General features: G+C 40.3%; 1 protein-coding gene across 2 annotated transcripts in view; it reads right to left on the reverse strand.

Annotated features, from left to right (window-relative positions):
• The window catches only part of TRDMT1 (tRNA aspartic acid methyltransferase 1), a 52760-nt gene extending 36796 nt beyond the window's left edge, over positions 1-15964 (reverse strand). Inside the window, exon 1 of one of the 2 annotated variants that reach the window (XM_057733506.1) lies at positions 15815-15964. In XM_057733506.1, the coding sequence (XP_057589489.1) occupies positions 15815-15878 (64 nt within the window). In that variant the 5' untranslated portion in view covers positions 15879-15964. The remainder of the gene's footprint in view (positions 1-15814) is intronic. The other variant, XM_057733507.1, reaches the window with a different exon arrangement.
• Between the last annotated feature and the right edge of the window lie 11542 nt (positions 15965-27506).

Consider the following 27506-nt stretch of genomic DNA (forward strand, 5'->3'; position numbering starts at 1 on the left):
AAAATGCTCATACTCTATAACTTATTCACTCATTCAACAAATGTTTATTGAGCATCCACTCTGTGCAAGCACTATTCTTGATGCCAAGGATATAACAGTCAACAAAAGACAACAAAACAAACAAATCTCTACACACACAAAACAAACAAAATTCCAACACAAAAATATCCCCACCTTATGAGGCTGATGTTTTAGGAGAGGCAATTAAAAACATAAAAAAGTAAAACAGATAGTATGATAGGCAGTAATAAGTGCTGAGGGTAAATATCAAACAGAAAAGGGTACAGGGAGGCAGAGCAAAGGGTACAGTTTTTGATATTGGCCAGGGAAGCACCGAGCAGATGACATTACAGTAAAGGGACTAGTCACGTTTCTATGTGGGGGGCTGCATCCCAGGCAGAGGGAACAGCAAGTGCAACAGCACTGAAGCAGGAATGTTGTTGGTGCGCATAGGACAGCAAGACCACTATCCCCACTCCACTCCCGGGGCTAACACTGAGAGCAGGACAATGTGCATCCTCCCTGACCTTTTTCTACATCCAAACATTACACACACACACACACACACACACACACACACACACACACACACTGTACATATGTGCTCAAATATAAGACAATTAGCATAAAGGCCAGTTGCCCATTTTCCACATCAGAAAACTCAAAATTAGATGTACAGCCATTTCCATTACACAGATGATGAAAGAAAATTACTTCATATTATATAATTAGTTATATAAATATGTTAAAAAAACACTATTGTATTATGTTCATTTAAAAATATTGCTTTTTCCACTCAAACTTCTTTTTCAAGTTACCTAACACAGTTTTCAAAAGCACATCAACTTTAGTTCGGTCAAAGTCACTTCAGAGCTAGCATAGTTTGAGTTCATGCATGATGATGTCACTGGAAATTTTATGCCAGCCACAAATACCCATTAGCTCTTTGTGATCTCCACAAAGTAACCCCGTACTGTATTGCTTTGAAATGTAATTTCTAGAAGGTTTGTTTACAGTGATAGCTAATACCTGTAACTGTAAGGTCATCTTCCCCAAAATTATCTCTAAATCTTTAAATTCAGCTGTATGATTTTTCATCAATTCTATCAAGTGAGCTCAACAAGCACCCTAAACTGGTATTAAGTTTTTTCAGGATAATGTAATTTATTCAAGCAGCATTTTATTACTTTGCTGTTCAGAATAAAGTATGGTAGTTGAAGAATATGAAGATCCTTCATGAGAACTAAAATATAAGGCTGTATCATCTTTTTGGAGTATAACTTTTGGGGGAAAAATGAATATATCGCATTGAAGAATTGATGACAAATATGTCTTTAAGGCCATATGTATGCATGTTTGGTTTTTGGTTTTTTTTTTTAATTTTAAATAATGAAATCACAAGCCCTTTGATATTACAGTCATGGGAGAAATGCAAAAGACAATCTCATTAGAAACAGACCTCTGGATTTCAAGTATGTTTCCCTAGCCAAATACTGAAATGCCAAACCGCAAAAAAATCTGTAAAATTATAGATTCACATATTTCCCCCTCAAGCATGGTCACCAACATTCTGACAGTTCAAAATTAACTGAAGGAAACCTCATTGGATGGAGAGTAAAGCAGAGATAAATCATCAGTATTAAGCCAAAATCAACAAATATTTTTTTAAACAATCAACTCAGCAAATAATAAGCACAAAAGTAAAATGAGGCCACAAAAAATAAAAAATGCTTTCTGAAGAAGTGGAGAAATTACTCTGGAACTTCATTAACCGTCTAAATCTCAGGGATTTTAGGATAAAATTTAAATAAAGCAAAATTACTTATTTGGTATCTCTTATTCGATCTATTAAAGTTCAAAGTGCTTCTAACTAGAATTGTGTAACTGTAAATCTTTTGAATTATGGGTTCTTTTTGGACCGAAATTCACCTATAATTAAGGAACATGCCGTAGTCTATGAGCGTCGTGTATGTGCTAAAAGGCCCTGGCATTTGTTGCTTAAATTAAGTCTCATTCACTGAGTATAAAGGAATTATTAAATTCACTACTGCATTTGAACAAAAGTAGATGCTAACAGATGGTGAAGAACTATCATGATTAACTCTCCAATGGAGCTGTTTTACTTCAGTCCAAGGGTTTTTGCTAGGTTTGTGGTGATTAAAAGTCCCAGAATGAAGAGAACTAGTGGATAAAAGTAAAAGCAACTATTGATTCAGGTAAAATAATGGTATTTATAGTATTTTTTTAATCTCAACATACAATCTACCTATTTTCCAGAGATGAGACACATTGTTTTTTGTTTTTAGGCAGGATGAGAGCTGATTGGCATTATTTCTGAAGAGCACGTTTTAAAAATATTCCTGATAATTTTCCAGAGGCAAAGCAAAAAGCCAACAAAAAGTCTATGAAGGCTCTAGACACCAACAAATATCAAATTCTATGTGTAACATTAATCTCATACACCTTTATGATAATCATCATTGTGTAGTCACATATATTTGCTCTCATTTGTATCAACCTTTTCAACTTTTCATACAGAGGTAACATTTCTTGACAGTAATAAAAAATAAAACACTTGAACTTCATTATTTTCACCATATCTCATTATTAACATATGATTAAAATTCTACATTGAGTTAAAACCAACCTATTCTCAATAGACGTGATTATTTTGAGAAAATTTCAAATGTTTTATCATGTGGCACAGAAAAAAAATTTCTATTATCTATTAAAATTTCACATATAATCATGCATACAAAAAACTTTCATGATTCTACTTGTTTGGCCGCTCTCCAACATACAAATACACACATACATACACATTTGTTCTGTATCCTGCATAACACCTATCAACACCCTGGAAAACACTACTCACGGACCAACTCTGGGAAACGCTGACACTGTTTATCAAAAAAAAACCCTCCATGATTCAGACTTAATATCTAAGCTTAAACTCATCACAGTATAATGGCATCTACTTCAAGCCACACATTTCATAGCAAACATGATCCTTGTTCATTTATTCATTCATTCAACAAATACATATAAGTGATGGTCTAGGCAAAATCTATCCTATGATGGAACTTATATTCTGGGGGGGGAGGGGGCAGCAGACAACAAACAGATAAGTATATAAGTACATAATATGCCTAACCATGAAAAATGCTGTGGGAACAAATACAGCGGAGTAAGCCAGACAGCATGGGAGAAGGAATCGGTTCAATGTTTACGTAGGTTGCTTAGAGGATGTCTCCCTAGCAGCAATCTGAAGAGAAGGAGGGAGCAGGTCTGGCAGATATCGGAGACAAGAACTGTCGAGAACAAAAAGAAGAGATACTGCAAAGGTGCAGAGATGGGAGCATGCTTGTTTTGTAGGAGAAACAGCAAGGAGACTGGTACTATGGACTGAATGTTTATGACCCCTGCAAATCTGTATGTTGAAACTTTACGCCCAATGGGATAGTATCAGGAGGTGCGGCCCTCGGAAAGTGATTAGGAGTAGGTGTAGGTGTAGGTGAATGAGGCAGGAGACCTTGTGAACAGGATTAGTGCTTCCGCTCTGCTCTCTGCAGCGAGGACACGATGAGGAGAAGCCCGCTGCAGCCTGGAAGAGGGCCCTCACCAGCATCCAACCATGCTGCCACCGAGATCTTGAACTTCCCTTTAGAACTGTGAAAATTCATTTCTGTTGTTTACGAACCACCCAGTCTCTGGTACTCTCTCAGAGCCGCTCACACTGACCAAGCCAGCAGTCAGGTCTGGTGTGGAGTGAGCTGGGCAGAGCCACAGGAGATGCGGTCAGAGAGAAAGAGGCTGGCTTTAGACCAAGGAGGCCTGTGGGTTTTGTCAAGGACTTTGGCTTTCACTGAGTGAAATGAGACACCTCTCAGAAGTTTTAATCAGAGGAGTGACTTCTCTGACATATTTCTAAAGGATCATGCTGACCACTGTGTTGAAAATAAACCAGAGGTGATACAGCAGAAGCAAGGAGACCAGTAAAAAGGCTATTGCAATAATTCTTTGTCCAGGTTTCCGAAGAAAGAACCTAAGGCAAGGTTTGGCTTGAAATGCTTTTTCTGGGAGGTGAAAGCCTAAAGTAGCAAGAGTGAAGGTGGTGCGGAGGAGGAGAAGGCAAGGAACACAAGCAAAGGCAGTGTTTTACTAAATTGGTCACAGCTTCACAAGAAAGCCCAGCAGCAGGAAGGCCTGTGGGTAAGGCGGGTGTGTGTGTGTGTGTGTGTGTGTGTGTGTGTGTCTGTGTGTGTGTGTGTGTGTATGCGTGTGTAGGGGGGTAGAGGTGACAGAAGCCCTGAAGCGAAGACACCATGTGGTCTGAGCAGCACTGCCCGCACTCCCATCTTTCACTGGGAGGGAAACACAGGTGGGGGGGCGGTGCATCTGCTGACTCCTTCCTCAGCCTTTCTCTTTCTCATCAAGTCACCCCATGAGGATGTACAGGAAAAATATTCCTGTGTCTCCTCTACTCACAATCTACGACCACACTCACAACACTCCTGACACCAGATGTGTGAGTTTTCCCCACAAGAAGCAATTCTCTGTGACACCAGCTGGATGCCCATAGCCCAATTCGATTCTGACAGTATCTACCTGGAGAGAGCTTCAGATCCCACTGGTTAAGAGCTCAGCCCCACAAGGCTGCCCGACTTCAGATACCAATTTCAAATAGTAAATCCCCAGGTTACCCACAACTTCTATCCAACTTAGCTGCCAATCAGAGGTTCCCATGACCCCCTCCTTGGATTTGACCATTTCTAAAACATTTCACAAAACTTATGGACACACTTACTTAACGTTTACCAGTTTATTACATAATAAAGGATACTATAAAGGATACAGGTGATAAACAGAGAGATGAAGAGATATGTAGGGCAGGTTCTGGAAGGGCCCCAAGTGTAGGAGTTTCTGTGATGGAGACTGGGGTGCACAACCCTCCCAGCATTTGACACGTTCACCAACACAAGAGTCTGCAAAGCCCAAACACTTAGGATTTTTATGGAAGCTTTAACAAGTAAACATGATCAATCATTGACCATCGCCAGCCCCTCTCTCTTTCCTGGAGGATGGAAGTGGGGCTGAAAGTTCCAAGCTTCTAATTATCACTTGATCTTTCTGGTGACAGTCCCCATTCTGAAGCCATCCAGGAGCCCAACAAGAGTCATCTCAGTACAAAAGACATTCCTATCACCCAGGAAATTCTAAGGGATTTAGGAGCTCTGTGTCAGGAACCATGGTTGACAACCAAATAATAGAACAAAAGATGCTCCTGGTTTTCTGATCACATAGGAAATTACAGGATTTTAGGGATGAGGGGTAGAGACCTATATACATATATACATATTTTTTTTCTAGTATTTCACAGGCACAAGTCTCCCCTTCCTCTCCACTTAGTCATGGTATCCACCCCACTCCGGACAGCTGCTGGAGCAGCTGGAACCCATGTCCACAGCCTGGTGCTTCACCTGAGTGCAGACACCGCAGAGAAACTGACCATCCTGAGGGTGAGGGCCAAGCCCCAACACCCCGGCAGTGTTACGGAAGGAGGTAAGAGCAGCAGAGTTGGGGGGCTACACTGAATACGCAGCTCAGGACCCAGGAGACTGTAAAACAGGCAGAGGCGAGGTGGTAAAGGTGAAGAGGGAGAGAAATGATAGAATTACAAATATGGCGTGAAAGTAGAGCCTATGGAATTTGCTGATGTGAGTGAAAGAGAAGACACAGAGATGACTCCAAGACTTAGGGCTGGGCCCCTGGAAGAAGGGAGATGCCTGTTACTGGGATGAGGAAGATGGCAAGACAGCAAGTTTGGGGGGAGTAAGGAGAACCAGGCGCTCAGCTTTGCACATCTTTAGGAAAAACAGATAACTGGAACAGTGACAAATCCCGCCACATAAAAAACTACAGAGAACCTTACTTTAGAGTCAAAGTTGACGATAAAATCAAACAGCCCTGGCACTTCTCAGTCACCAACTCACTGCCTTCCAGCTTCTCCTCCCACAGCTCCATCAATGCCCTCTTGTTGCCAATCAGGCATTTCCCAAGACAGCTAAGGAATGCTATTACACAGGCTGCTAACAGTGCTTCCCCTTCCCCACTAGAAATAAAATAAAGAAGAAGAAGAAGAAGAATAAAAAGTGTCCCCTGCTTATATGCATAGCGTTAAGTGTTGTTTTAAGCCAAACAGCATCTTTTTTTGCAGGGCTTCTCAACACCTTGAATACATTACTGTGTCCTGAGAATGACTCAAGGGACAATGTCATGTGAAGGGTTTTCTGAACTTACTTGGCTGTCAAGGCACAGCGATTAAGGCTCTCAGAGACTGCAGCATAGCATATCAGCCAGAAGAGGCAACTAACCCAAGAGGTCACTTTAATCCTGTTTCTCTTGGTTTGTATGGTCCAATCAGCCCTTGAGATCCTTTCCTCCCTCTGTCTTCATGGCACGGTGTTCTCTTGGTTCTCCTTCTAGCATTCTAATTTTTACCACTCAGTTTCTCTCCTTGAATACTACAGCAAGTCTCCTCCAGAGGAATCCTCAAGTTGCGAACTTTCAAAGATACGAACGTGTGTCCCATAAAATGGAACTTGTTATTTCTCCCTCACCTCGACTACACCATCTGTTAAATCAACCAAGTCAGAAATCTGGGTGCCTAACATGCAAATAATTAGCAGGTGTGCAGACTTTCAGATCCTGTATAACCTGTGAGTAAAGGTCTTCTCCGTTTACTGGCCCTGCCTAAACTCACGGTCTCTCAACAACCGCCTCCTCATTGACCACCTCGCCGCTAACTCCCCACCCCTCCTAGGGTCATAGGGTAAAACTTCTAGGACATAACTCCAACAGGTTCATTAACTTTCCTTCACTAATCAGACCTAGGAGCTAAAAATCCAAGCACCTTATCAGGTTACACATAGCGTTTCATGATGTGGTAGCTTGTAAACACCTTCTGCTGTCATGGAGCATGTCTAATGCAATAACATCTTCATACCTGCACACATCCACAGACCGTGCTATTTGATGCCTGTCTGTCTGTACAGAATTCTCCTCCGTCTGGTACACATTTTCCCTTTTTTACTATCTGTTAAACCTCCATCATCCTTCAAAATCCCGCTTGGTAAAAATATCATAACAAAATTGAACAGCAAACTCCAATTATAAAAAATAATATACCAATGGCAAATAAACAAGTCACAAAATTAATACAAATAACAAGCATATGAAAATGTTCAACTTCCTAAGTAACATCATCATTACTATTTATATATTAATGTATCAGAAACTATACTATCTCTATGTATACATCGTTTCCTTAAATCCTCCTAACAAGCCTGTAAATTAGTACTGTTATCCCAATTTTATCAATGAGGGAATCCAACACAACTAAGAGGAAAAAGCTAGTTACAATTAATGTGGGAAAAAGAAAAGGAACTAAGATTTACTGAGTATTTACATTATTTTTCATTCATCGACTGTTTCATTTTACATTCACAATGCCCATGAGAAGGTATTATTATGTCCATCTCACAGACAGGGTACCTGGGCCCAGAAAGTTGAATAATTTTCCACTGTGTATGTGGCAGACCTCTGTCTTATTCCTGAATAGTGGCATTAATTTTATTACTCAGGGAAACACATGGAGTAGTTCAGAAAACACTGGGAAGGAGGCCAGGAAAATGAACACGAAGTGGATCCAGGCTAGGAAATCTCTTCTCTGGTGGAGAAGGTAAGTAAGCTTTCCAGGGAGTCAAGAGGGCAACATAGAATATTCCACCCTCTTCATTGCTCGCCTCTTTTACCTCTGCATTTTCATTCCATACCATCTTTTGTAGCTATAAATAATTCTTTCCCTCACCAATTAATTCCTGTGTAATTCAAATCTAGTCTGAAAGCTCTTTGACAACTCCACATATTTAATAATCAGTTTCTCCTAAAGGCCATTTCTAACAATATATAGTAACTTTCTATAACTTTTGACAATAGTTGCCTGTATTTACTGAACACTTACTATGTTCCAAGCATTATTTACTGCTTTATTTGTATTAATTCATAATCTTCACAATTCCCCTTTGAGGTAGGTGTTTTTATTACTCTCTTTTATAGAAGAGAACACTGAGGCACAGAAAGTTTCATTTTTCTCCAAGGTCACATAGCTAGGCAGTCCCAAGGCCTTCCGACAGTAGAACTGTGCTCCTAACTAAGAGACAAACAGCCTCCCCCGAGCTGTCCTATGTAAACACTGTCCACTGTTACTCTCCATGGGGCCACATAACCATGATTCAATACCAGGCTGCTGTAGAAAGAAGGCTCCCTACTTCAAGTCATCTCACACTACCAACTACCAAATGACTGTCACAGAGAGTTTAAGTGTCAAACACTAAAAAGAACGATTTGCAAAATGAAGCAAAATGGTTAAAAACTATAATACCTGAAAGATTCCTAAAAGCAGCTGGCAAAGGTGATGTAAAATGGGAGGCACAGACTGCTGTTCCTTCCAAGTGAGTGGCTTCTATTCATTTTAAGCTCCTCCCCTATGCTTTCCCTTCGCTCTTCTTCAGTGGACTTCCGAGTTTACTTCTCTAACTGGCTAAGTTGGGAAGAATAGACTGGCCGGGCCTGCTCAGCTCCCCGTCCTCCTCTTGGGAATGCGCTACCCACAGGGAACACGTATTCTGCTTGCTTCTCCAGCTGTGCCCGGAAGGTAAGCTGCTCAATTCTCTGGCTGAACATGAGCTGACCCACTTGGCCTTCTCACTAAGCTCCATGCTCCAGCTCAGCCTTTATTAGTAAAAAAAAAAAATCATACAGATTTGGATTTTCTATTTGCCTCACTCCTCTGTTTTCTTTCTCATTTTGTTTAGAATTAAGAAGAGGGGTACTATTTATTGAGCTCCCTAGAAACCCCCAATAGATAGGTCCTAACACAAATCAAATTGGTCATCTATTCATTAACATGGGAGAAGTAATTTGATGTGTGGAATATAGTACAGTAAGCCCCCTACATATGAGCAAGTTCCGTTCTGAGAGGGCATTCATAAGTCCAATCGGTTCCTAAGTCCAACAAAATTAGCCTAGCTATCCACCTAACACAACTGGCTATATGGTACTGTACCGTAATAGGTTTATAATACTTTTCACACAAATAATACATAAAAAACAAGCCCCACAAATAAAGGAAACATTTTTAATCTCACAGTACAGTACCCTGAAAAGTATGCTAGCACCGCACAGCAGCTGGCATACAGGGGCTGGCATCGAGTGAGCAGGCAAGAAGGATTGCTGCCCTGGCCACTGCTTTTACACTTGCTTCCGGACATCCGGGGCTCAAAATAAAGATGCTGTACTACTGTACTCTATACAGTACCATAAAGTACACAAAAGCACAACCACCTGTAGAGGATGCACGCACGTGACAATGTACGCCAGACACATGAACTAACTTACGTGACTGGACACGCAAATGCACGTTTGCATCTTTGAAAGTTTGCAACTTGAAGATTTGTATGTAGGGGATTTACTGTAATAAATACTCTGCAGTGAAGTACGCATTCAGTTTTCATCATATAAAACACAGGTAATTCTGTCATCCAATGGAAAGTTGGGATGCTCCTCCTTGAATACACAAAATTCATTCTACACATTTCTTCTCTGGATTTCAAGCTCTGAGAGAAAACAATTTAATAACTCCCACAGACAACAAACAACAAATGATACAGATTTTTAAATGGGACATATTTTACCTTGCTTTACTTTATATCTGACAATAAATCATATGAGAATAACTGCGGGAAAATAGGCATAAAGAGGACATTTTTACAACCTCAAAGATAAATATAAAAGTTTGTTAAGCAGTTCAAATTTCATCCCCTTACAACTGATGTTTCAAAACAACCCCTAGGTGACATTCAGATCTACATTTCATCATAATGTACTTGTCCCATTCAGCTAAAACTCACCAAACCATGAAGTGGTTTGGTAGAATCCCATGTTGGCATGTAAGTTATCGAGAAATAAAGCAAAAGAGACTCAGAAGATGAATAACTAATGAGTGACAAATGAGAGGCCTATCCTTTTAACAGAAAATATTAAGGCTGGGTAATTCTCACTAAATAGTAATATGTGGCTAAAACTCAAGAGCAACACCTTGAAAGACCTTTCAAAATTATTTGGGAGGGCAAGACTTTTTGCTTTTAAGGCTGTCCCAATAGTTGACTAGATATACAAGAGCAATCAGCCAGAGTTTTCCTTTATTCACCACCTTAAACCACATTTTACTCTTTCCCTGATATTATATTTTATGAGAAAAGCAGATTCTTATTTGCTAACCATTTCTATCTGCAGGTGCCCTTGCAGGCTCCACTGCTATTTAACTCCTGAAACTACTACTTCCACTACTTTCTGAAAAATGTTTTCACTTGGAAGATTCTCTAGTCAAAACTTTACAGGCTATGCAGACATAAATAATATCAAAGTGGTAACAAGTGGTTCCTGTACAGGAGCAAATACGTATTAAAGAACGCAATGACACTTGCTATGTTTGTGGCCATCTAGAATCTTTGCCTGTTTTCCTGTCTTTCAAAATGTTGCCACATTATGAGTCCCTTCTTCCCAAAACTGAAGCCAGAACTCACTCTCCTAGCTTCCTTAGCCTTGGCAGTGGGATCTAATGTCCACCAACCAACTGCATCCTTATATGACTTCAATTCGGAAATGGCAATGTGAGGACGCAAATGAGAAAACTCATCTTTTTTGGTAAGAGAGGCGGTAAAGATCCCCCTTTCTGATGGCACTTCTCTCATCCAGTCTCCAGCATTCCTGGTGAAAGCTGTGATGTCAGTATGAAGACTCGTGGGGCAGTGCCCCGAATGTGGTTCAAATGGTACTCCTGTTCAGTTGACCTGTGTCCTGTAAATTCTGTGGGCTTCCAAATGTCCTTTAAGCTTTTTTTTTTTTCTGTTGATGTTAGCTGGAGAGTGGATTCTCTGATTTGCAACTAAGAATTTTGTATCATAAAAAATGTGGACTATGCAAACTATGGTTTTACCAGTGTGATGGTAGAGTGAATACCAATTCAATAATAAACCTAATAGTCACGTATAGAGAACCTGTCCCAAGTGTGCTTCTGGGCTAGAGGCTGTACAGGAACAAAGAAAAATACCATAGAATGAGGACTAAGCTAATACACAGACATGCAGATACAAAATAAAGTTAAGAGAAATTCAGAAGATACAGAAGCATTTATGTAGTTACTGCAACAATACAACAGCATACTGCATATACAGCTAAGGATGAAAAATGTTTATTGAGGCGTTAAAATGTCCATTGGGTTTGGAGAAAACGTGTCATGCTGCCAAAGAAATTAAATATACCTTTTATAACTACTAAAATTCAGTTCTGTGAGAGAAAATATTTGTAAATCATATACCTCATAAAAGATCAATACCCAGAACATATACAGAATTCATACAACAGAACAATAAAAAGACCCAATTCCAAAATGAGCAAAGGACTTACACAGACATTTCTCCAAATAAGATACACAAATGGCCAATAAGCACATAAAAAAAGTTCAACTTCCTTAGTTATTAGGGAAAATGGAATGCAAAACCACAATGGGATATTTTTTCACACCTGTTAGGATGACTATTATCAAAAAAAGAAAAAAAGGAAAAACAAATCAAGACTGTGGAAATAAAGAAATTGGAAGCTTCATACATTGCCCTTGGGAATATAAAATTGTGCAGCCACTATGGAAAACAATTTAGTGGTTCCTCAAAAAGTTAAACACAGAATTACCATATAATTCAGCAATTCCACTTCTCGGTATATATTCAAAAGAACTAAATACAGGGACTCAGACACATACATATAAACCAATGTTTACAGAAGTATTATTCACAATAGCCAACCGGTGGCAACAGCCTGCGGGCCCATCGACAGATGATGGGTAAGCAAAATATGGTGTATACTTATAACGGAATATTATTCCACATAAAAAGGAATGCAGGGCTTCCTAGGTGGCGCAGTGGTTGAGAATCCACCTGCCAATGCAGGGGACACCGGTTCGAGCCCTGCTCCAGCAAGATCCCACATGCCGCGGAGCAACTAAGCCCGTGAGCCACAACTATTGAGCCCATGTGCTGCAACTACTGAAGCCCATGCGCCTAGAGTCTTTGCTCCGCCACAAGAGAAGCCACTGCAATGAGGAGCCTGCGCACAACAACGAAGAGTGGCCCCCACTCTCCACAACTAAAGAGAAAGCTCGCGCACAGCAAAAAAGACCCAACACAGCCAATAAAATAAATTAATTAATTTAAAAAAAACAGGAATGCAGTACTGACACATGCTACAACATGGATGAACCTTGAAAACATTACACTAAGTGAAATAAGCCAGACACAAAAGGACAAATATTGTATAATTGCACTTATGTAAAGTACCCAGTAAAGACAAATTAGCAGACACAAAGTAGAATAGTGGTTACCAGGGGCTGGAGGAAAGGAGATGGGGAATTGTTATTTCATAGCAGACAGTTTCTGTATGGGATGATGAAAAAGTTCTGGAAATAAGACAATAGCGATGATGGTACAACATTGTAAATGTAGTTCTTAAGCTACTGAATACACTTGAAAATGGTTAAAATGGCACATTTTATGTTTTGTATATTTTACTGCCAAAAAAAAATTCAGTCATAAACCTTATCTAGAAATTTGTCAGAATTTAAATTCAAGATTATTCCTGTTGGCTGCTTCTTATTATTTAAGATACAGATTCAATTAGTGGATCTAACTAGAAAAATGGCAACATAGTATGGTTAAGAGGACGGGTTAAGAGACCTAGCTTACAGGGACTACCCTGGTGGTCCAGTGGTTAAAACTCCAAGCTTCGACTAAGATCCCGCATGCCACGTGGGATTAATTAATTAATTTTTTTAATTAAAAAAAAGAGAGAGACCTAGGTTACAACACTGGCTTTACCACTAACTAGCTTATTATGTGCTTAAAATACGGCCTGACATAATTGTGGCAGTTAACTGCCATTGTTATGAGATTGTATTATCATATAAAAACTCTATGGAAAACAGCAATACATTTTATTACAGAAAAATTTAAAACTTCAGTACATCAAATAAATGAACACTGGAAGACAAATGTGTGGGGTGATTAACACGCAATATCCCTAAGACGCAGACCACAAATCAAAAGGTGAGAGAGCATCCACGTAGAGAGGCAGCAGGAAGGCTACTCTGGATCACAGGGTCAGCCAAGGCAGGCTCCTCGGAACTACGCCAGGAAAGATGAAATGCAGCTGCAGTGGAAAAGTCTAGGGTTAGAGCACTCGGTACAGACAACAGCAAAAGCAAAGGCCAGAACATAGCAGAAACTTGAGGGTTTCAGGATCGCAGAGAAAGAAGACTCTGAGAGCCTGGAAAAGAGAAGCAGGGGGAGAGTGGCAGATAAGGCTGAAGAGGTGGACAGAAGCCAGATCTCACAGGCCTACTAAGCAGAGGAGACTGTGATCCTAACCTCAGAGGGAAACCACTGAAGCAGGGGAGTGACAGGATCCAGTTTACTGGGTAAGAGATCACTTTGCTGCTATGTGGAGAAAGGACAGAGTAGGAAGGCAGAGTGGAAGGAAGCAGGGGAGCAGTTGGGAAACTGTTTTAACAATTTAAATGAGAGATGATATAGCTTAGATTCGGAATGACAGCAGTAGTAACTGAAATATGCGCACAAATTCAGGTTGCACTGGCTAGCAGGAGGGAAAGTATCTATTTCATTAACCCCCCCAAAAAATGCAAATTAAAATTATACCATTTCCCCCATCAAATTCACAAAGGTTAAAAATGGATAATACAAATCCTGAGGAATATGTAGTTTAAGGAGGCAGTCGGAAACCTCTGAAAAGCAATTTGCTATATTAACAAAAATCTTAAAAAATTCTCATAATTCTTGACTTACTAACTAGCACGTAGTCTTTTATTAACTAATTCGACTTCTAGAAAACACACTAAAGAGAAAATCAAGATTTAAGCTCAATAATAAATTGCAACACATTTATACTTGCAAAAAAATTGTGGGAAAATCTAACATTCAACACAATCTGCTGAATCATAGCTTGTGATAGAGCACTAAGTAAACTTTAAAGTCGTGTTCATTAAGGGGTTTCAAGATACAGGGAAAATGCTGACATTATACAACCCTAGAAAATTAACTAAGAGAGCAAATAATGCTAAAGTTTTGTTTTGTTTTCCTGCTGGTAAGTTTTGGTATGAGAACTGAACACAGCAATCGAATAACTGCTAAGTAATAAAAATTTAAAAATCACTAACTTCTTCTACAATCGAAACAATAGATATGCTCAGAAAACTAAGGTGCTCAACTCATTACATACTGTCCATATCTTATGGTATTAGTCTCTTGTTACCCTTCTTGGTACTAAAAAAAGGAAGCAGGGAAGTTTCAGTTTTGCAGTTGTCATAGTAATTTAAGAATAAATATGCACATTCCAAGTCTGTTTGTCACTCTGTATTTCCAGTGCCTAGCACAGTACCTGGAACAGAAGAGCTCAAGAAATATTTTTAAGTGAATATCACCGAAAATAAACATTTCAGTTCCAACTTAGCACCAAAGAAATCTAAAACCTAAAAATGCAAGAGGTACATAAGATAGTGACAATAATGTACAGTAGTTTGAAAACTGTTACAATGTGCCAGGCATTATTAAACACTTTACCCACTTTTCCTTTAATCCTCATAATACTCCATCTCTGAAAAAAATTACTTCTCACACCCTAAAACCAGGAAATAGGTTCAAAATGTTAAGGTCAGGACCTCCCTGGTGGCACAGTGGTTAAGAATCCACTTGCCAATGCAGGGGACAGGGGGTTCGAGCCCTGGTCTGGGAAGATCCCACATGCCGCAGAGAAACTAAGCCCGTGCACCACAACTACTGAGCCTGCGCTCTAGAGCCCAAGAACCACAACTACTGAAGCCCGAGCGCCTACAGACTGTGCTGCACAATAAGAGAAGCCACCGCATATGAGAAGCCTGAGCACCGCAACAAAGAGTAGCCCCCTCTCTCTGCAACTAGAGAAAGGCTGGGAAGACCCAATGCAGCCAATGAATAAATAAATTTATTTTTAAAAAATGTTAAGGTCACACTACAACGAAGTTCGAACTCAGGGCTTCTGGCGCCTAAATGTGTCCAGACATGAAGTAACAAGACGTTTCTTTTCAGTGATCACACCTGACCAGGATTTTCCTCCAGGCTTCCCCCACAGTGCTACTCAGTGTTCACCAGCTTCTAGGTTGCACTGTGGTTCTCACGCCGAAGAGCCATCCCTCGCCAGCAGATCCCTGCCCCGCGACCGCCCCTCCCCCGCGGTGACTTCCTCGAGGGTGAAAGGCCGAGTGTTCACGTCTCTGGGTGACAGCCCCACTCATTACTGGGGATTGGCCCAAGGCCGGGAGCTCGCCGCTCCCCCTTTCTCGGCACCATTTTGGTTGGACTTTCCTGCCCAGCCTTGCGGATCAGGACTCACAAACTGGTCCCAGCACGTGCCCCGCCCGCTCCCGGACAAGGCTGGAGGCGGGAAAAAGGGAGGCTCCGCCCGTCGGGGCGGCTGGGGCCCCTCGCCGGCGGTTTCCAGGGCAACCGGGCAGCTCCCCGCTCCCCGCCCCCCTCACCGTTTCCCCTCCAGTCTCCGCCCCTAGTGTCTCGCCGCCCCGCCCCTCCCGGGAGCGCGAGCTCTGATCACTGCGGACGCGCAAAGGAGGAGGCGCCCTTTGCCCTCTCACCTCTCAGCGCGTGGTGCATACCCCCAATGCCGCTGTACAGCTCCAGGACCCGCAGAGGCTCCATCCCCACGCCGCCGCCGCCGCCACCTCAGAGCTAGGCCTGCCCGGCCCGTGGCTCCTCCGTCCCCCCCGGCCGCGCCGCTCCCTCGCCTTTGGTTCCGCCGCTTTTCAGTCCCCCCGCCAACCCAAAGCTCAGGCTCGGGGCTTCCCAGGGCAGCGCGCGGCCCCAGGCTGGCTGAGGTTAGCAGGCGGACAAAGGGCAGAAGGCACCAAGGCCTCCCGAATGAATGAATGGCAGCCACTCCTTGTCCTGATTTACTCTCCATCTACCTTTTAAGTTGTATTCAAGGGCGGGGGGGGGGGGGGAGAAAATCCGGGTCTCAGTAGAGGGGCGAAATCTGCCTTTATCTCAAAGTGAATTCACACGGGTTGGGAATCCAGAAAAACTCATTTTTCAGGCATGCTGCTTTTCTGTCCCTTGTAAACCTAAAGCGTCCAAACCTTTCTTCCTAAAATAGCCTTGAGTGCCAGGACCCACGTGCCCGGGGTTTTGCCCTAGCTTGACTGATGGAGATAAATGAGCCTCTTCCGCAGAGAAGGTCCCAGAGTTACCAGTGCAGAAATCAGCACACGTGCCCCAGAGGCCCCATGGGAGCTAATGTAGAGGATGCCCAGCCAAATTGTTAGAAGGCTTCACTCTATTTTAGCTTGGAAAATACTCCCAAGATAGGATCTGCTGTTACTATAACTTAGAAGTATTTAAGTTACCGAAAGCAGGTTCATATGTCTGATGCACAGTGAAGCCAAACGACACTAAAATGTCTGCAGTTTGGAGCAGAGAAAGGTTTATTGCAGGGCAAGCAAGTAGAACAGGTGGCTCCTGTGCAAAAACCCAGAACTCTCCCAAGGGCTTCAGCAAAGCATTTTTAAAGGCAAGGTGAGGGAGGGGCACCCCAGGGTGTGTGATCACCTCCTGAACAGTTCTCTGGTTGATGGTGATCAATCCCAGGTGCCCGTGGGTCTGGAGCAAGTGCTCATGGCCATCAAGTAGTTAACCATTTGGTGGTGGTTTTAGCATCTGAAAAACTCAGGAAGTTTGCATCAGATACTAATTATCTAGGAACTTCAGAGAGGAGCTAAAGCAGAGGCTATGGGGGAGGGGTATGTCCCAGGCAGGCCCCATAGGGTCCTGCTCGGTTACAATTACAGCCCTCCAAGCGCTAGGGCCTTGCTTCTCCAAGATGACCCAGTAACCAAACTGTGAGAAGCTTGATTACAAACCAAGAAAACATGGTCATAACCCAGGAGAAAAAAATGGTCTTACTGTGAAGCGTTTTTCTATTGTTCCCACTACCACCACACGTTCACTTTTTGTTGTTGTTGTTTCTGTTTTTGCTGCACCATGTTTTACAGGCAGCATGAGGGATCTTAGTTCCCTGACCAAGGATGCAACCCGCACCCCCTGCATTGGAAGCACAGATTCTTAACTGCTACACTGCCAGGGAAGTCCAATGCATGTTCACTTTTGTTAGGGGAAGCTGAGTGCCACTTACTGGATAGAAATGCTCACGTGTGCTAATGTACTGCTGTTAACAAATAAAAGGACAGCTACTGTGTCTCAATTACGGGACTGGCTGACCCATTTTGATGCGTCCTGTGAAATTTTTAATCATAAATGTGTATTGGCCTTTGAACGTTTTTTTATTGGTCACATTTCAGATAAGAGGGGTAGTGTAGCAGAAAGAACCGGGTCTTAACCCTGGCGTTGCCAATAATTGGTTGTGTGCCTTGGCTGTGAGCCTGGTTTCCTCATCTGTAAAATAAAGCAGAAGAAAGAAGAAGAAATGATTGCTGAGGGCCCTGTAGCTCTAAGATTCTGTGGCTGAATGAGTATTTGAAAAAGTGAGTCCTGAGTGGTCCACATGTTAATTATCTGCTCAAACTGAAATGATCGTGAAAGGAGACATTTTAAAAATCTGCTTTAAGCAAATATGCTTTTAAACCAACTAAGCCTATAGAAATCATATACACACTAACATAGTGTATGTAATGCAAGAACAAACTTTTTAATATTTATTACATAATATTAGTACCACAAATATATATCAGGACATGTAAAAGGAGTATGTAGTCACAGGGATTTATGTATAGTCAACAACCAATACACTAAATAAATCTAGAATCCGTTTAGCATTACTGCTGTAAATCAAAATAAATATGACTAAGGATCTCACCTTGTAGGAGAGAAGACGAGTATAGGGAAGAGTTCATGAAAAATACCAACTTCCTGAGAGGAAGGGTGGTAGAACCCCATCCCCAAACAGGCTGATTACAAACAGTTCACTCTGATACTTCAGGGTCTTCAAAAAGTAACCCCAGACTCACTTTTCTGCCTTCACTTTGCTTTCTCCCCTTCTTCACTGCTGCTACAAACTAGAGTACTCGGAATCCCCCAAACATCCTTCACTTCTGAGGTTCCCTTTCTAGTCTTTACCCTGCCTAGAAATCCTAACCTTCTTCAAGACCCACACTTCAAGCGGAAGCTTCCTTCTAGACTCCCAGGCTGGAAACCCCGGACTTGTTTCCCCAATCCACCTGCCTCCCAGGCTTCTGACATACAAACTCCACCTCTTCCTATCCCTAAATCAAACAACTGGGCTAGACTGTTACCTCATATATACCACGTCTTCTTTTTACCTGGCATTTCCTCTCTAAAGCTTATCATGTGTGATAATCATTTCAGGAACAGAAACGTCCTCCATAATCACAAGTTACAACTCTCTCCATGGAAGTAAGACATTAGGCCCCTTGGGATTGGATTGTGCATGTGTTCCCTTCAAGACCCTGGCACAAGCTGTGTGAGGTGGGGGTGCCCTAATTGGGAGTCACCAAGGAGGAATGTGGGATGGGCAGATAAAGGAAAAAAAAAAAAGATGTATATTGATTATTCTTTCCCCAATGTTCTTACAGGAGAAAAAGGGCTTTCTAATCTTATAGTTTCCCATAAAGTTATCCTCAATGATATGTCCAACAGAGAAGCTCAACACACTTTGAAACTACATCAAAAGTTGAACTTTAGGATGTTCAGTGCATATCCCTTCAAAACAGAAAATACACTTTAAGAAACCAAAATGCTAGTTAACACCTTGCACATATGAAACATATCAGAAATAATTAAGGGGCACAATATAATACCAAAGGGTATATTAAAATAATAACAGCCTGCTCTTAATTATTTAAGGGCTCATTGTATAAGCTGAAATCTAACAATATTTTATGCTTCCTCTCCTGCCTGTCCCTGGTCATTAATATCTACCTAAATTAAACAAAGCCTGCCAATTGCTTAAAATACTCATTGCAACCATCTTTGAGTTTCCACGATCCAGGCCATTCTTTATTCCCCAGTGAAACGTGATGTGGGTTCCATACCGGACTGCCTACAGGAAGAGAATAGCCTGTTTATGCCAGTTTGAGTAATGAATAAATTACATTCTGATTTTACACAGAAAAAGAATGGTCTTTATGAACTGCATGGAAAATTAAAAACTAGTCATGTGGGAATAAATTATCAATAAATGCCCTCAGGAGAGGAAATCATATTCAGAAGAAATTTGAATTGGAAAGACCCAGAGATCTTATCCATCACCTTATTCCAGACACTTATTCCAGAATGCTTTTTTTACCAGTTTCTGATCCTCCAGCATGAAGGTTGTGAGTTGCTAATGAGAGACACAGCGTACTTCACGGGGTAAGGTATTCGGAGGTGAAGAGCTTGAATTATTAGAGAAGCCTTCTTTATAGTCACCTAAAATCCAGTTCCTTGTAGATCTGCCCTCTGCATTGATTTTGAAGAGCTCTCCCTCTTCTGGAAGGAACTGCATTGTGGTTAAGACTATATACTTGAAAGCCATAGAGTGTAGATGAGAAACCATAGCCCTGCCTCTTCCTAACTGTGTGACTTTGGGACAGTCACTTAACCTCTCTGAACCTAAAAGAGCATCTAAGATGTGTGAAAATAGAACATGCGGTTGCTATGGGGATTCAATGAGAATTAAGAGTGCTTTGCCTGGTGTCTGGCACAATATACATGTTTTATGATCAATGCTGTCTATACAATGACATTCTCTAAGGGATTCTCTCTCAGTCCCTTCAACTGTGTCATTGACTTTGACCCCTGGAGTCAATCACACTCCAGATTGGTGATGCCTGTTTTAGGAGTCATTAACAGAATTCAGGGCCCAAACAAGGTCAGATCAGCATGTAGGGTGGTCCAGATGGACACAGACACCTGAAGGCTTTAGGGGGGCTTGCGGGAGGCATCCTGGGGTAGCCAGGGCTTGGAGCAGAGTGAGGTAAAGCTGGATTCGGGAAGCCATAGGCAGGACTGAGGGAGCTGCTGAGCACAGAAGAAGCACAGGAAGTCAGGAGACAGCAACGCACATAATAATAGAGACCCCTCTTAGCTCTCAACTCCCAGAGAGACCACAGCAGCTGTGCAGAGGTGTCTGAACATCTGGCAATCTCAGGAAACAATAAAGTGACCTCACCCAGGATGCATGAGCAGGTGAGACCCAAGATGGAGGTGAGGGGAAACTTATTACTACCATCCAATCATTTATTGACTCTTTTATGTGCCAGGCACTGAAAAAGTTTTAATTAAAAAATTTTAAGGGTAAAAATCTGCCATCTATTTCTGACCATAAAAATGCCAACCATAAAGAACAACTTAATACCTTCTTCTCTCTAAGCATAGGACTATTTACCAATTTCATTGATTCTTTAAAGCTACACTGCCCAGTAGGGCAGCCACTAAGCACATCTAGTGACTTACATCTAAATTAATTAACATTAAATATTTCATTCATCAGTCACCCGAGGTAAGTATCAAGTAGCACATGTGGCTGGTAGCTCAGAAAAAATAGAGACCATTCCATCATCACAGAAAGTCCTGTTGGACAGCACTACTCAAGAGTGACAGTCTCTTAAGTTATGACATTCATGGGTAGCCCACCAATAAATGGACAGTGTTGAAATATGCAGCAACCGCATACTGAACACTGATTTAAAATAAGTATCCTAAAATATGGAGTAAAAGGAACACACAGAAAAGCAACCCTCGTAGCCAAACATTCGTCTTCTTTCTCTGGAGTCCAGACACCTTATTCATAGACTGTCACAAAGGAAAAGAAACAGGAAATAGCAGATGTGTCCTATCAATGACATGATAAATTTCTAAGAGAAAAAGTACAGATGGAAAAATATGAACTTCCTGGTGTCTGGAAGGAATAGTACTTTTCTGCCGTGAAGAATATTCCAGTGACTTCAGATTGTGAATACTATCTTATACTTACCTCGAAAGAAGAAAAAGAAAAAATGGTTTTTAAATTGGAATCAAGAGGAAATTTCATGATAGACTTTTTGCTGCAAAGCATAGAAACCACACAGTGTGCCTTATAGCTTTGTCATTTCCAAGCACTCAGTCATAGATTTTGACCTGGATTTTTCTCTTTGAGGGTTTTTCTGAAATTTCGAATCAAACCATGTTTTGCAGCAAATTTTAAAGATTATATTTTAATTAAATTAAAGATAGTGAGATTCTCTTATCTTTAAAACTGCTTTCATACACTCATGAAAAGTTAGAGCTGGAAGGAACCTTAAGGACCATTTGGTCCAGTGTTTTTCCAACTATTTTTAGATGTAGAATCTTTTGTTCAAACAAAATCTCACCTACAATCACGGCAGGGACTTCCCTGGTGGTCCAGTGGTTAAGACTCCTCGCTTCCACTGCAGCGGGGTGCAGGTTAGAGCCCTAGTTGGGGAACTAAGATCCTGCATGCCATGCGGTGTGGCCAAAAAAAATTTTTTTTAAAGTGTAGAATCTGGGCAGAGAGGGAGAGGTAGAGTGGGGGCGCACGCGCGCGCATGCACACGCGCGCACACACACACACACACACACACACACTGTTTTGTTATTGGAGCATGGATAACAGAAAGCCTAGAATCAGCTCCCCTACTGCCACTGGTCCCCGTAGTTGCCTCTAAGCGACCCTGTGGGACATGGACAGTAAACCACTGATTTCATCCAACCTCAGTTTGAGAGATGAAGACATGGAGATTCAGAGGGATCAGGTAACTTGCCCAGGTCCACAGGTAGGTGGAGAACAGGGAATTCCAACTCACTGGAAAGACCATAACTTGGTCTTCATCGGCTCTGCTGTCCCATGCCTCTTGGGCCCCTATCCCCAGATGCAAAGCCGGGGGTCCAAACTAAAGCAGCCCTAGTCACCAGAATATGGTGCTTCCTGAGAACAGGTTGGCCTGAGGAATAAAGGCAACTTTGGAGGATTACCAAGAGAACTGAAACCCACATGGCAACTCAGGTTCTAAAAAGGCAAAAAGGTTACTTTTGCTTCACCAAAGAGAATCAACCTCAAAGACTAATTACTAACATTTATAATAGATTCTCTGTCCAGTCACTCCGGCAAAGGCAGCTTGATACAGGGTCAGGAACACGGTCCTTAAAATAAGTTGGCTGGGACTTCCCTGGTGGCGCAGTAGTTGAGAGTCCGCCTGCCAATGCAGGGGACACAAGTTCGATCCCTTGTCCAGGAAGATCCCACATGCCGCGGAGAAACTAAGCCCGTGCGCCACAACTACTGAGCCTGAGCTCTAGAACCTGTGTCACAACTATTGAGCCCACGTGCCACAACTACTGAAGCCCATGCGCCTAGAGCCCGTGCTCTGCAACAAGAGAAGCCACTGCAATGAGAAGCCTGTGCCCCACAACGAAGAGTAGCCCCCGCTCGCCACAAGTAGAGAAAAGCCTGCGCACAGCAATGAAGACCCAACACAGCCAAAAATAAATAAATACATTTATTAAAAAAATAAATTGGCTAAAACTGGAAATAAACCAAATGTGCCTCAAGTAGCAAATGAATAAACAAATGGTGTAACGATAGAAGGGAATACTGCTCACTCACGAAAAGAAATACTGATAGACTTGAAGCATAGATGATTCTCGAATAAGGCAAGAGAAAGAAGCCAGACACGCAGAACTACATGCTCCATGACAAAGACAAAACTAATGTCATGGAAAGATCAAGAGTTTCCAGAGACCAGGGCAAAAGGAGGGACTGCATGCAAAGGGTGGGAGGAGGATTTTCAGGGATGATAAAAAAGCTTTATGTTTTGATTGTGGCAATGCTTACTTCGCAGTATACATCTGTCAAAATTATACATTAAAACTGATTAATTTTATTGCATAATTAATAAAGCTTATTTAAAAGAAATAAACTGGTTAATACGAATCCTGACTCTAAGACTCATTATCTTCATCTATGAAACAAGGGTAATATTTCCTAGCAAGGTAATCATCTATATCCAATCTATTATTAATTTATATATATATGTCTTTATACATATATAAAGATAGACAGAGAAACTCAGTAATATGCCTAGAATAGTTACTGATTTCCTTCCACTTTGAACTTTGCTCAGTTAACAACTAAACAATAAATTATATCATAATATAAGTTATAATCCATTCTTTTCTAACAATTACATAGAATTATTTTCCTAGTGTGTTTTCAAAGACGTGATATTACCAGGAGACTAATTTGCATATTATCCAACAAGATATTTCTCTTTATTGTTTTCTATCACAGCCTTCAATGAATAGAGGAGATAAAAATGTAATGCTTTCTAGAGCTCTTATTACTTTGCTCCTTTTTCTCTGGTAATTTCCCTGAATATTCAGAACTGTTTGAGGTAACCAAATCATTCAAACCAGAAGTATTAGAAAGAAGAAAAGGGAAAAGACACACACACACACACACCCTTGCATGCACACACACAGACACACACACTCCATAAAAGCTCTGGTTCTTCTTCATCGTCTTTTTTCAAAAATTGCTACATTTATCACTACTGGCAAACTAAAAGCCAGAGAAAAGTCATATTCTAGGATTTTTCATTTTACCTTTGCTAGTTAGGTAGTGGTTTAGACACACAACAGAACGTAGAATCACTCTCATATGATCTAACAGTGATAAAAATAAATGAACTATATATATACTATATTTACTAACTATATAAGAAAGACTTCGTATTTATTTAAAATTGTTTAAATTGACCTTACCAGCTTTCAAAGTCACTTCCATAAATATTATATAACACAAACCCAACTTATCCCCCAAACTTCCTATTCACACTTGGAATGCACCAGAGGCCATTAACCCTACATTCTAGAGTTAAACTGATTCCTGCAGATCAAGACTATTAGTGCTTCATTTCCATCTAAGGTAATTACTGCTAAGTTAAAATACATTACAAGTCCCAAAGGGATTTGTTCTATGTTTAGTCATTCAGAGAATAGAAACAACTGAAACAGACTATATTTCAGTAGATGGCAAAAGTCTGTTTTAATAATAGGATCACATCAATAATATATGATAATATAGGCCTATAAGTTTCAAAGAACGTTATGAATGTTTAAAATACTTATCTATTTTAGACCTATTAGATTGTCTTTTTTAGTACTCTGGTTTATTACAAAGAATAAAAAGGAGAAAATTTCACGTGACTTGCTCATAAACCAATATTCTCCAAGTTAACAGATTTATTTACAAATCACAGAAGCACATTTTTAAAGGAAGAGAAATTAGAAGATAGTATCAGTATTTTTTTAAAAAGTCTGGAAGGCATCAAATAATAAATGAAATAAGAAAGATGGCATATTTTGAGGAAAAAATTCACATTAGCAGTTAAAAATCATTCTGGTTAGGAAAGAATGTCTGGAATCTGCATGTCATATCTTTTTTTACTCCTTTCATTTTAGGTCTAAATCCTAGAATAGGGTGGGAAAAGAATGCCACAAAGAGCAGTCTTTATATATCCTTGTAGAGTTCACAGTTCTAAAATCCAAAAGCTTCAGGTTGCAGTTTCATCAAATTACTTGTTCCCTATAGAGATGCGACATCATTATTTGGAAAATAAATTTTTGTTTATCACCAAACGTGAAAGAGATCTGATAAACATAGATTAGAAATACCCAGAGTATTGAAAGCCCAAGTCAACTATAAGAATCTCTCTTCTGATCATTCTTTCTCTTTTCTAATAATGACAAAATATTTACATCCACTACATATAATTAGGAAAATAGGGAAATATATATATATAAAAAGGAAAGAACTATGGCTAATATTTAGATTTTTTGCTGGTAGTCTTTAAACTAATTATATTTTACCAAAATCATAATCTTATTGCATATATATTTTATACCCCGATTTTCTTCAGCTAACATTTTACCATTACCAATTCTTTACTTCATTATGCCTATCAAAGAGATATACATTTTTTAATGTGATTTTTATTTTTTCTGAATTTTAGAAATTTTAGAAATACTACATGCTAATTTTGAGGGGTAAAACAAATTACAAAAGTGTGAAAAGGAAAAAAGATACATCCTTCTATAAAACCTTGATTCCATCCTTACCCCTAAAATACAACCACTTTTAACACTTTACTGAATATCTTTCTTGCCTTGTTTCTGTAGTACATAAACAATATTCTTCTATTCTCTCAGTATTAAACACAAGAGGTGTTAGTTTTTCACATCAATAGTGAGTATAATGTACATTCTTCATATCAATATTCAAAAATTCTCTGATTATGTTTACCAGATTGAGTCTAAAAGGGGTTACTGGTTAAAAAGTTTATAATTATGACCTAAGTCCTTGATACAGATGGTCAAAAGTTATCTCCAAAAAAGAATGCAGAGCCCATATTCCCATCAGCAGAAGCTAGAATGTTCCCCTGCTGTATCCTTATGAAGTGTTGCCATCTGTAACCTGCCAATCTTATAGGTCAAAAATGAGTACATCATTTTTATTTTCCTTTTTTTGATTAATATAAAAACCTAAATTATTATATTTTAGGATTAATTATATGTTTATTAATCATCTGTAATTTTTTTCTTTTGTCAATTAATTGTCACATTTGTCCTTTTTCCCCTGGGTTAATATGCATTTCTTATTATCACAATATTATTTTTGTTAGTTTTAAAGCTATCAGTGACACATGTATTATAAAAACACTTCCCAGTTCTGCATTTTCCATTTAATTTGGTTTATAATATTTTATGACACAGAAGTACTTCATTTTCTGCAGCCAAATACACATAGTTTTCCTTTGTGACTTATCCTATGTCTTTTTAGGCTTAGAGAGTTCTTTACTTAGAAAAAAATAAGCTAAATTCACCTCCATGTTCTTCTTTTCCTTAGGTTTCAGTTTTAAAATTTATTTTGATATAGTATGCAAAGTGAGGTTTTTAAACCCAACTTTCCTCTAAAAATCTAGTTTCCCCTTTCAAATTGGTTTTTAATACTTCCGGTCCTACACACTATATTCTAATTTAGTGTGATCCGCACGGGAGTGGGGGTGGGGTGGTGTTATCCCTTCTTGGAAAAGTCTACTGGCAAACCACACTTTTATTTACTTATTTATTTTTATAAATTTATTTATTTATTGGCTGAGTTGGGTCTTTGTTGCTGTGCGTGGGCTTTCTCTAGTTGCGACTAGTAGGGGCTACTCTTCACTGCGGTGCTCTAGCTTCTCATTGCGGTAGCTTCTCTTGTGGAGCACAGGCTCCAGGTGCTCGGGCTTCAGTAGTTGCAGCACATGGGCTCAGTAGTTGTGGCCACGGGCTTAGTTGCTCCACGGTATGTGGGATCTTCCCAGACCAGGGCTCGAACCCATGTCCCGTGCATTGGCAGATGGATTCTTAACCACTGTGCCACCAGGGAAGTTCCCACACCTTTAATTACTCAAGCTTTACAGCACTTGTTCACATCTGGTAGGAAGCTTCATAATTCCTCTTCTTTTGCAAACATTTCTTAGCTATGCCTTCCTTCTAAGTTCCTTTTGATATTTTCCCAAGATCTGGTACCAGTTATCCTCCAAGTTCCTTTCCATGAGAAGAGCAGAAGAGATCAAAACCCAGCCTCTGAAGGACACATTAGATTTTCTCACATACCTTCCAGCCGTAGGCAGTGTGATACCTGGGGTTCCTTCTACTCTTTCAGCTTTAGAAGGAGGCTTTTTAAAGTCATAAGTCCATTTTGATGCTTCCAATTTAATAAAACCGTTTTAAAACTTGCTTTATCTAATGTAGCACTTATTAGGCATTTCCCTCCTTTTCAGACCTACTGGGACACCATCCTTCACCAACCTTGATCCTTGATGCCCCATGCTATGTGTTTAAATGCTAAATCCTGTTTAAACGAGTGTTGCACAAAATTTAGAATAATCCATCTCTGTCTCTCTCTCTCTCTCTCTTTTCCTTTTGGACTCTTGCCCCCATATCCTCAAGTTAGCTCAGAGTTGACTAGTCCACAGAATCTTTCCAGGTATTTTCATCCCTTTGGAGCTATCAGGAAAGAAAAGGAAAGGAGAAGCGTGGAAGGGAGGGAAAGAAAAATGAGAGGAGAGAAAAGAAAAAAAAATCACTAAGGTGTAAGGCCCCTGGCCTCACTAATATTGTCCCCATATACTTATAGTAAAAATGTCATGAGATAGAAATATTTCAAGACTTAAAATCTTTCTCTTGTTTTTCCTAATTAGGAACCAAAATACATATCTTGCTTTATTTTTCAATTCAAATTAATGCCAAGGTTTTTTATTGTTGGCATTATTT

Source organism: Hippopotamus amphibius, chromosome 4, assembly GCF_030028045.1.
Source record: "Hippopotamus amphibius kiboko isolate mHipAmp2 chromosome 4, mHipAmp2.hap2, whole genome shotgun sequence".
Lineage (NCBI taxonomy): Eukaryota > Metazoa > Chordata > Mammalia > Artiodactyla > Hippopotamidae > Hippopotamus > Hippopotamus amphibius.